Source organism: Drosophila ficusphila, unplaced genomic scaffold (assembly GCF_018152265.1).
Source record: "Drosophila ficusphila isolate 14025-0441.05 unplaced genomic scaffold, ASM1815226v1 contig_414, whole genome shotgun sequence".
Lineage (NCBI taxonomy): Eukaryota > Metazoa > Arthropoda > Insecta > Diptera > Drosophilidae > Drosophila > Drosophila ficusphila.
The window spans coordinates 6,207,653-6,218,201 of NW_025064328.1; the positions used below are offsets into that span (position 1 = coordinate 6,207,653).

Sequence of the window (10,549 nt, forward strand, 5' to 3'; positions counted from 1 at the left end):
AACGCCAGAAATCGTGCGACCGTTTTTTGAAATCATTATTTCCTTAGCGTCTTCGTATATCTGAGCTGCGCAACCACGGTCACATTTATCGCGGCAAAATTTTGACGCCGAATTAAAAGAAAAGAACGCCGCGGATTGGGTGATCTCCATCGCATTAAAATGTATGTCAAGAAGCTTGTGCTGGACGGCTTCAAGTCCTACGGCCGACGCACGGAAATTGACGGATTCGACCCGGAGTTCACAGCTATTACGGGCCTGAACGGCTCCGGAAAGTCAAACATCTTGGATAGCATCTGCTTTGTGCTGGGAATCAGTAATCTGCAAAATGTAAGTGCCCATTGGATATTTCCTGGTACATTTTTTACATTGTTTTTCTGCACAATAGGTACGCGCCTCTGCTCTACAGGACTTGGTGTACAAAAACGGACAAGCGGGCATCACCAAGGCCACTGTTACCATTGTGTTTGACAACACAAACGCCGCCCAGTGTCCGCAGGGATATGAAAAGTGCCGGGAGATCTCTGTGACCCGCCAGGTGGTCGTCGGGGGCAAGAACAAGTTCCTCATTAATGGCAAACTAGTACAAAATAAGAAGGTGCAGGACTTCTTCTGCTCCATCCAGCTTAACGTCAACAATCCCAACTTCCTCATTATGCAGGGCAAAATCCAGCAAGTGCTGAACATGAAGCCAAAAGAGGTGCGTTTCCACAGCTTACCAAGTTTTCCTTTTAATAATTATCTCTCAGGTTCTGTCTATGGTGGAAGAGGCAGCTGGAACAAGTCAATACAAAACAAAAAGGGATGCCACCAAAACACTGATCGAGAAAAAAGAGACCAAAGTGAGGGAGACCAAGGTCTTGCTTGATGAGGAGGTGCTGCCCAAGCTGGTTAAACTTCGTCAGGAACGCTCTGCCTACCAGGAGTATCAGAAGATCTGTCGCGACATTGACTTCCTCATCAGAATTCACATTTCCGCTAAGTACCTCAAGCAATGTGAAACGCTGAAAACTGTTGAAGCGAATGAAAAGAAAATCGAGGATCGCATAGCCAACTGCAAGGCAACGCATGCCAAGAATCTCGAGGAGGTTGAAAATATCGATTCGTCGGTAAATGATATGCAGCAGCAAATCGATGCAGAAATGGGCGGTTCTATACAAGATCTAGAAACACAGCTTAAAGCTAAGCGCGCACTGGAGGCCACTGCCTCGGGTAGTTTAAAGGCGGCACAGGGAACCATTGAGCAAGATGAGAAAAAAATTCGCATGGCCTCCAAAAATATAGAGGATGATGTACGTGCTCTGGGCAAAAAAGAGGCGGACATGGCTAAGGTGCAAGGCGAGTTTGAAAGCCTTAAAGAAGCAGACGCTACGGACTCCAAAGCCTATGAGGACGCTCAAAAAAAGCTGGAGGCTGTTTCGCAGGGATTATCCACCAATGAAGACGGACAGGCCTCAACGCTACAAGAGCAATTGATGGGTAAGTCTTTTGTGGAATATTTTAAGCCATTTTACTTATTTTTCCCACAATTTACAGTGGCAAAGGAGCAATTCAGTGAGGCACAGACTACTATTAAGACGTCAGAGATGGAGCTGCGCCACACGCGAAGTGTCTTACAGCAGAGGGAAGGTGAGACGCAAACCAACGATGCCGCCTACATTAAGGATAAAAGCCTGCATGATCAGTTGGTGGTAGAGATCAAGAACCTGGAACGGCAGCTGCAAGGCCTCAACTACGAAGGCGGCCAGTTTGAACAACTTAAACAGCGACGAAACGATCTGCACATGCGAAAGCGCGAGATCAAACGAGAACTTGATCGATGTAATGCTTCGCGCTATGATTTACAGTACCAAGACCCGGAGCCCAACTTTGATCGCCGGAAGGTTCGCGGCATGGTGGGCAAGTTGTTTCAGGTCAATGACATGCAAAACTCTATGGCCCTTGTGACCACTGCGGGAGGAAATGTAAGTTACCAAATAATCTCATGTGGATTTTCCTTTAAAGTGCATTTATTTTTTAGCTATACAGTTATGTTACGGACGACGACGTGACCAGCAAGAAAATTCTGCAGAGGGGCAATCTCCAGCGTCGTGTTACTTTGATTCCGATCAATAAGATTCAGTCCGGTTCGCTGAGTAGAAACGTTGTGGAATATGCTCAAAACAAAGTTGGTTCTGAAAATGTTCAATGGGCCATGTCGCTGATAAACTATGATCGCTACTATGAGCCGGTGATGAAGTACTGCTTTGGCGGAACCCTTATCTGTAGAGATCTGGATATAGCTAAGCAAGTGTGTATTCTGTTTACGATTTGTAGAATATGATTTAACCTGATTGCTTACAGATTAGCTACGATCCGCGTATTAATTGCCGTTCGGTGACTTTGGAGGGAGATGTTGTTGATCCCCATGGCACTGTGTCTGGAGGTGCTGCTCCCAAGGGCGCTAATGTCCTGGAGGAACTGTATTCCATTAAGAAAATAGAAAGGGAGTACAAGGAGATTGACGCTGAGATTTCGCAAGTAGAGGAGCAAATGGCGTAGGTTTTTTTGGAAAATTATTTTATGACAATATCTAACCTTTTTTTTATGTTAGATCCATTGAAAACCTGGCCCACTCGTTCAACAAGATGAAGGAGAACCTTGAGCTGCGCCAGCACGAGCTAACCATGTGTGAAAATCGTTTGGCCCAAACGACCTTTCAGCAAAATCAAGCAGAAATAGAAGAGATGAAAGAAAGAGTCAAGACCCTCGAGCAGCAAACTGCCGCCGCCCGAGAGAAGCAAAAGACTTCACAGGCCAAAATCAAGGATATCGAGGCCAAGTTGGCAGACGCTAAGGGCTATCGTGAGCGTGAATTAAAAGCGGCCACCAACGAAGTAAAACTCACCAAGCAACGGGCGGAAAAGTCCCGGACTAACTGGAAGAAACGAGAACAGGAGTTTGAGACTCTCCAACTCGAGATCACTGAGCTGAAGAAAACGATCGAAACAGCTAAGCAGCAGCACCAGGAAATGATCGACAACCTCGAGAAGTTTAAGGCCGAGCTGGACGCCTTGAAAGCAAACAGCTCAAGTGCCGCATCCGAAGTGACAGAACTGGAGCAAGCCATCAAAGCACAAAAGGACAAATTGAACGCGCAGAACAAAGAAATGCGAAATCTGCTGGTCAAGAAAGATAAAATGCTAAAGCAGAATCAGGAGATTGAACTTGAGGTTAAGAAGAAGGAGAATGAGCAGAAAAAGATTAGTACGGAGGCCAATGAGGCAAAGAAACGGATGAACGCTCTTGAGACGAAATATCCTTGGATCCCGGAAGAGAAGAACTGTTTTGGCATGAAGAATACCCGCTACGATTATAGCAAAGAGGATCCTCACGAGGCGGGCAACAAGTTGGCAAAGATGCAAGAGAAAAAGGATAAAATGGAACGCACCCTCAATATGAACGCCATCATGGTGCTGGATCGCGAGGAGGAAAACTTTAAGGAGACCGAACGCCGCCGAAATATTGTTGCGATGGACAAGGAAAAGATCAAGAAGATCATTGTAAAGATGGATGAGGAAGAGCAGGATCAGTTAAAACGAGCGGCTACCGATGTTAATGCTAATTTTAGCGGGATCTTTAGCTCACTTTTACCAGGTGCTGATGCCAAACTTAATCCCGTCTATACCAATGGCTGTTTGACTGGCTTGGAGATCAAAGTTGGCTTTAATGGAAAATGGAAGGAGAGCCTGGGTGAACTTTCCGGTGGTCAAAAGTCCCTGGTGGCTCTATCCCTCGTTTTGGCCATGTTGAAGTTCTCACCGGCTCCCTTGTACATTTTGGATGAGGTAGATGCCGCTCTAGACATGTCCCACACCCAGAACATTGGCAGCATGTTAAAGCAGCACTTCACCAATTCGCAGTTTTTAATTGTATCTCTCAAGGATGGTCTCTTCAACCATGCCAACGTATTATTCCGAACGCTCTTTGCGGAGGGTGTGTCCACCATCACCAGACAGGTCAGCAGACAGGCAACCACCAGCAAACGCTGACTTTGGTGTCGCCTAATTATTATAGATAATCTCGTCGAGCGGAATTACTTTTTTTAAAAGTTTTTTCAGTTTGAATAAAATATTTCTTAAGCCGTAAAAAATAAATTTCAAAGCGTCAACAATGCTGATTGCATGTTGTTTTCAGAAAATTTATAAAGTTGAATATTATTTATAAAACAGAGTTCTATTTTTAAAATAAAATGTACTTTTGTCAATATGTGGTTTATTATTATTTCGTTATTAATTCGTAATTAATCGTTACTCTATCTTTTAATTTAAAAAAAAGGAATTAAATATAAAGTTTAATAATGATTTGGCTTTATAATGATTTTGTCGACTTTTGTAAAATTCAAATTCAGTAACGGTTGTTTTCGCATCAGCTGATTTCCAACCGGGCGGGCGAAACGTCAAACTGGTGAGACCGTCAAACGTACACACACACACGTACGTACGCAACACGAAGAAGAAGAAGAAGCACCAACAGCAATGTTTGAGGGAGTGAAAAATTAAACAAAAATCGACGAAATTGGCTAGTTAAATATATAGGCCGATTAAAAAACAAATCATCAAGATTTCTAGACAACGCAGACTCCTTCAGAAGCTCACAATGGTAATTTGCAGGGCCCAAAACTGGAAAACATTCGATTGAATCACACACACATGGCCTGCGTACATGTGTTTGTGTGCGGGGAGCAGCAAAAATTTGTAGACACCGCTGGCATTTGGATAAACAATAGCAACAAATGAGTGCTTTTGGAGGCGGGAAATTACGGGTTGCTTTGGAAATACTTGAATTGGAATGTTTTCCTTTCCAGGATCGAGTGACCAAGCCGCAGAAGAAGATGCTCATCACGTTGCTGCGAGAAACCAAGTACATGGAGGGCAAGAAGGAGAAGGAGTGGTACTGGGAGAAGATTCAAGCGGCCCTCAACACAATTGGACCCAAGAAAACCATCATCCAGTGGAAGAAGGTGAGTTGACCATCTAATGAGAGTCCAATCGCTAAATAGAATTCCTTGCAGTGCTGGCGGGACATGCGACTGACCACCAGGAAGAAGCTGGCGGAGCTAAAGCGCTGTCAACTATCTGGAGGATCTCCTCCGCCAGGCATCGAACTAAACCAGGAGGACAACGACATCATCGACATTGTCGGCACCGAATACTTCTACGAGGAGATGAACGGCGAACTCAAGGCGGAAAACTTTTTAACCGGCTTGGACTATGCTCCGGAGAATTTGTGCGATGTCATTCTTACGGGAACTGTGGGCCATCACCAGCATAACATGCACCAGAAGGATCCCCAATCCCATGCAGGGCAGCAGCCGCAGCAAGATCATCACACTAATGATGGCGAAACCAACGATGCTCCCGGGTCTAGTAACGGTGGCTCGTATCAGGGCCATCCTGTGCCACAGCTGCAGGCCCACAACGGGGCAGGTGGAGGGGGAGGAGGCGAGCATGGAGGTGGTGGCCAAGCGCACTCTGGAATGCTGCAGCATCCTGCTTTTCATGGTGGCCTGCACCCGCACCTGTTGAGGCGTCAGCATGGCAGTGGATCATTCTCCCGTGAGTCGCCCTTCGAGGAAAAGTTGCTGCAGTTCATGCAGGACGCCTTTCCCAAAAAGAGCAAGAAGCGTAAGAATCGAGATCCGGATAAGCTCTTTCTTCTTTCCCTGTACGAGGAGATAAAAAGGGTTCCCGAGGAAATACGGCTTGATGTTAAGTCCGAACTAATGCAGATACTAAAGAAGTACCAGAAGAAGTCGCCCGTCAAGGCGGAAAAGTCTACGCCCTCGTCAACGTCAACATCCTCGAAACTGAGCTCCAGCAGCAGTGGCAGTGGTAATTCGGTGACAGCGCACTTGTCTCACAGCATGTACCAGTTGCAAAAGAAGTACGAGAAGGGCGAGCGCGAACCGTCGCCTCAATCGCAAGTGGAACGTGTGTCCGCTGCAGGATCGGTGGCTGTGCCCCTCCATGCATCCCAGCAGCTGCCCCTCTTTCAGCTGCAGAAGAAGTACGAGGAGAGCGCCGTGGAGAAGGCCCACCAGCAGCAGCAACAGCAGAGCGAGCAGCGGAAGCACGTAGAGGCCGCCCAGGCCCATCATACTGCCCACCAGCAAGCGCCACCGCCCCCACCCAACGAGCAGCACCTGCACCATCCCCAGATGACTCACAACATTATGTTCCCGCTGGGCCAGCTGCGTAACGAGCAGCCGCCTGCGCAGCAGCACCAGCATGGCCACAATCCCCACCAGCAACAGCAACAGCATCCCCACCAGCAGCAACAGCAAGGTCAGCAGCACCATCCGCCCACGATCTTTGGCCCGACCGCCAGCGACCGGCCAGCGATGTCCTACGAGAACGTCGGATGAGTGCTGAGCCGTCTGTGGGAAGCCACTTGTGGAGCACCACGCCCTGCGACGGTGTCCCCCACGACGGCAGACGCGCACCACTGTTAGCCCTCGATTTAGACAGCAACTCGTAGGTCTCATTCTTATGCTAGCCTATACCTAAGTTGTTCACTTACTACAAAGGGGTAATAGCTTAGGAAATAGAAAAGAGATGCTTCTTGTGGTATCTTTTTAATCAAATTTTTTAGGGATATTACCAGTTTGTAGCGAGTCGAGCTATGATCCTCATGTAAATGTTTCCTTGGCAATAACAGCGCAGCTTAACTGTGAATCAAGTTCACAATAGATCGCGATGCGTGAAAATATCAGTGTAAACTTAAATATAATTGTATCTTTAAACTGTGCTTCAAATTGTTGTTAGTAAGGCTACCTGTGTATATATTTTCGTTACATTATTTGTTATCACGTTATCCTGGGCTTCAGTTGAAATTGCAGGGAACCAATTTTTTTGGACCTATGATACTTTGCCGATGGGGGTAATCTGAGACTTCTGATTTATAATCTATTATCTTGTTTGCTTCAACTTTGCAAAGCTGTAAATCCAGCAAGCGGCCGTCGTTAAACTGTCTCCTGGAATATCTAGTCTCCGCTCTCGAAGCGCGATAAGCAAGCCCACGGGGAGCACGCCATATCATAAAGATAGTCCAACAGCTGACCGATCCGATCTGCCTAAATGCGAATTTTATCTGAGCGCGGGGCCGAACGCCGAACTCGTCGTTGTCTGTCGCATGCACGGTTGCAGGTTGATGAGCGATCACGAGCCGAGCTGCAGCATAATCCGCCAGATCTGCGGCGCTTATCAGTAGCGTGCGGCGGGGATAAAGATACACAGATACTGGCGGACCTGGCTCTGGCATTCTATTGCGGCGGCGGCTGGCGGCAGTTGATCTTCGTCGATCAAAAGGCAAGGACTGCAGTTCCTGCGAATGCAGAGTTCCAAGTTCAAGTGATCACCCTCGCCAGCACAAACCGTCCACCATGGCCCAAGGTACGAGAATGATCCGAAATTCGTGTCTTACCTCGAAGTTGTTGCAAGATCGCAGATCTGGCTCAAGACCTCCAACTGAGGCACAACCACAAGTTGGCGCTTCGCGTTTCATGCACTCACCTTTGATCTTCCAGTCGAGGCGCGCACTGTGCTGTGGTACATGACATTCATCGGCTTCATCGTCAACTACATGATCCGGATCAATCTAAACATCACCATTGTGGACATGATTGCCTTGAATCCAACCCAAAACAGTTCCCTAGAGAACTCTACACACTTGGCTGCCCTTCCGGAATTGAACGAACGATTTTCGCTGGAGCGCTGGTTTATGGACTGGGCGAATGTGAGTATCGGATCGCTGAATCATTGGTTAAGTGCTTAATGAAGCCACTAAGTGATGCGGCTTGTGCAATAACGGGGCGTATGAGTAATGTTCTATGATTTTGGCAGATTCCGTACGAAAAGAAGGGATTCCACTGGGACGCGAAGCAGCAGAGCTCTCTGTTGGGCTCCTTTTTCTGGGCTCACTGGACCCTGCAGATCCCCGGCGGCATCTTGGCCACCAAGTATGGCACCAAACTGGTTTTTGGCTGGTCCAATGGCATCGGTGTGTTCTGCTGTTTCCTCATTCCGATCGTTTCGTACTGGAGCTACACAGGATTGATTATCCTTCGCGTGTTTCAAGGATGGGTAACGGTAAGTTGTCCTGGAAGTCCCGCTGTTTTGCATGCTAATCTGGACAATCTCCACAGGGATTAGCCTGGCCGTCGATGCACGTGCTCACTGCCAAATGGATTCCGCCCAACGAGCGCAGCAAGTTTGTCAGTGCCTATTTGGGAAGCTCTGTGGGCGTGGCCCTGTTCTATCCGATCTTTGGCTACGTAATCGACTGGACCAGATGGGAGTGGGTTTACTACATGTGCGGCATCGTGGGTACCCTGTGGTTCATTGCCTGGCAATTCCTCGTGTTCGACAGTCCAGCGGAGCATCCTCGCATCGCCGATTCGGAGAGGAAGTACATCGAGAAGTCCTTGGGAGCCTCTATTCAAACTACTAAGGCACCGACTCCCTGGAAGGCTATAGCCACCTCCCGTCCAGTTTGGCTAAATGTGGTGGCGCAATGGGGCGGCATTTGGGGTCTGTTCACCTTGATGACCCATGCGCCCACTTACTTCCGGCAAATTCATCATTGGAATATCCGAGCAGTGAGTTACCAGAGGACTGCCTTTAGCATAACCTCATTTTACCTTCCACCCTTTATTTCATAAAGACGGGCTTCTTGTCGGGACTTCCGCATCTCATGAGGATGCTCTTTTCCTACGTGTTCTCCATTCTGGCAGATTATCTCCTGCGAACGGATCGCCTTAGTCGCACCAATGTCCGCAAGTTGGCCACGTTTATTTGTAAGTAAAGCATTTTGGCATTAAGTTTTAGGTATGAGAATCTAAATTGGATAATTATTGTATCCTTTTTTTGCAGGCTGTGGCCTTAAGGGTTTCGTGGTCTTGGCCCTGGCTTACTATGGCTATAATGCAACAGCTGCCATTGTGTTGGTTACACTGGCCACCATGCTCCATGGAGCGGTGTCTTCGGGTCCACTGGCTTCCATGGTGGATCTGTCGCCCAACTATGCGGGCATTGTCCTGGGAGTGAGTGGAATGATTGGCGGAATGCCCGGCTTTATATCGCCCTATATCGTGGGACAGATCACCTACCAGAACGTGAGTTACAAACTTTTCTTATGAAAATAATTTTATAATCTTGAATTGGTATTTTTTCTCCATTTAGCAAACGATTGAAGCCTGGAAGAATGTGTTCCTGATCAGTTCGATGATGTTGACAGGCAGTGGCATCCTGTACGTTCTTTTCTCTGAATCCACTCTGCAGCCGTGGAACAGTGGCTGCCACCAGTTGCCCGATCCCGGGCTGAAGGAGCTCCAGAACCTGGGAGCCGGCCAAGATGAGGAGGAGAAGAAGCCCCTAAAGGCTGATCACGATGAGGAAACCCATAACGTGGCTGAAATGGAGACCAAAACGAAATCTGAGGGCGATGAAAAGTGACAAGGGGCAACCTCACTCTAATTTATTGGCGTAATTCCGTGTTGGTTATGGCACCTTTCCGAACAACGTCTGACAACTCTTATCGCCATTTTGTGTAAATAATTACCCGAGAATTCGGGCGAGTTTAGCATCTCCAACCTCTAGATTTAAGCGTGTTGTTTACCTAAGTAGGATTAGGTCTCTTTTCCTCAGAGATTCTGTTTGTCTACTGTGTGCTTTTGGTTAAATATAACAAACAACTTAAATGTGTTATTTACTAGTTATTTTTATGAGAAATCCTTAATATTTAAGTATTTTTTGGGTTCAGACTGTCGTCAATCTGATAAGAGTGGTTTTATGATAACGGAAGCGTTCCGCTACTGTCTGGGAAATTTTTTAATCCAGCCAATAAAAGTTTAGATTTTTGGGTAGGATAAACAGAGGTCACGACTTTCTTGATTACCAAACATTTTTATTTTCTATTTCATTTTTACGCGAAGTATCTTTTATTTGGTTTAGTTATTTCTGTTTTTCACGTAAGCGAGTTTCTCTTAAAATGTTCTTATTTACATCATCTGATTCATCATGATAAGAGATAATAATTTTTTAGAAGGGTTATTAGAGGTGTCTTTATTGTTAGACATCTAAAAATGTAAGTTTATTTTTAGACACAGTATCAGGGCTTTGGGTGATAATAAATAAAGGTAAGTCTCTTGGTTACGTACGAAAATTATTCCACTGTGCTCTAAATATTTGTTTTAACTATCTAGGTTTTTTCGCTATACTCTTTTCACAAACTTTTCCCCTTTGAAGAATAAATTCAGGATGATCAGCTCCAACAATCCGTAAATAAGCTAATGAGACCCCCACATTACCCACAAAATAAATAAATGATTCGGCAAACTGAAGTTAATAATTGCAATTTAAATCAAAACTGATTGAACCGGAAAATCGTTTTCCCTTTTCGGCTGGCGTTTCTCTCATTACTCATACCACCCGTTGCACAATTGGAAGTTCCGACGGAAAAGGGAACCGAATCAAGACGTGGATGGATTGCTAGAGGTCAGAGGAGGCAGGAC

General features: G+C 46.4%; 3 protein-coding genes across 3 annotated transcripts; all 3 read left to right on the forward strand.

Annotated features, from left to right (window-relative positions):
• Positions 1 to 68: 68 nt before the first annotated feature.
• LOC108086759 (structural maintenance of chromosomes protein 2) lies at positions 69 to 4,174 on the forward strand. Its single transcript, XM_017183798.2, has 7 exons — positions 69 to 327; positions 386 to 697; positions 747 to 1,476; positions 1,534 to 1,961; positions 2,018 to 2,287; positions 2,341 to 2,534; positions 2,591 to 4,174. Exons 1-7 carry the CDS (start codon positions 160 to 162, stop codon positions 4,026 to 4,028), a joined length of 3,540 nt encoding a protein of 1,179 aa, XP_017039287.1. The 5' UTR covers positions 69 to 159; the 3' UTR covers positions 4,029 to 4,174.
• Positions 4,175 to 4,471: 297 nt separating this feature from the next.
• Positions 4,472 to 6,786, forward strand: LOC108086750 (nuclear transcription factor Y subunit beta). Its single transcript, XM_017183790.1, has 3 exons — positions 4,472 to 4,638; positions 4,844 to 4,999; positions 5,051 to 6,786. The coding sequence occupies exons 1-3, from the start codon at positions 4,636 to 4,638 to the stop codon at positions 6,401 to 6,403; spliced, it is 1,512 nt and encodes a 503-aa protein (XP_017039279.1). The 5' UTR covers positions 4,472 to 4,635; the 3' UTR covers positions 6,404 to 6,786.
• A 189-nt stretch (positions 6,787 to 6,975) lies between these two features.
• LOC108086749 (sialin) lies at positions 6,976 to 9,743 on the forward strand. Its single transcript, XM_017183789.2, has 7 exons — positions 6,976 to 7,430; positions 7,565 to 7,773; positions 7,881 to 8,126; positions 8,183 to 8,635; positions 8,701 to 8,833; positions 8,910 to 9,151; positions 9,219 to 9,743. The coding sequence occupies exons 1-7, from the start codon at positions 7,421 to 7,423 to the stop codon at positions 9,489 to 9,491; spliced, it is 1,566 nt and encodes a 521-aa protein (XP_017039278.1). The 5' UTR covers positions 6,976 to 7,420; the 3' UTR covers positions 9,492 to 9,743.
• Positions 9,744 to 10,549: the final 806 nt, after the last annotated feature.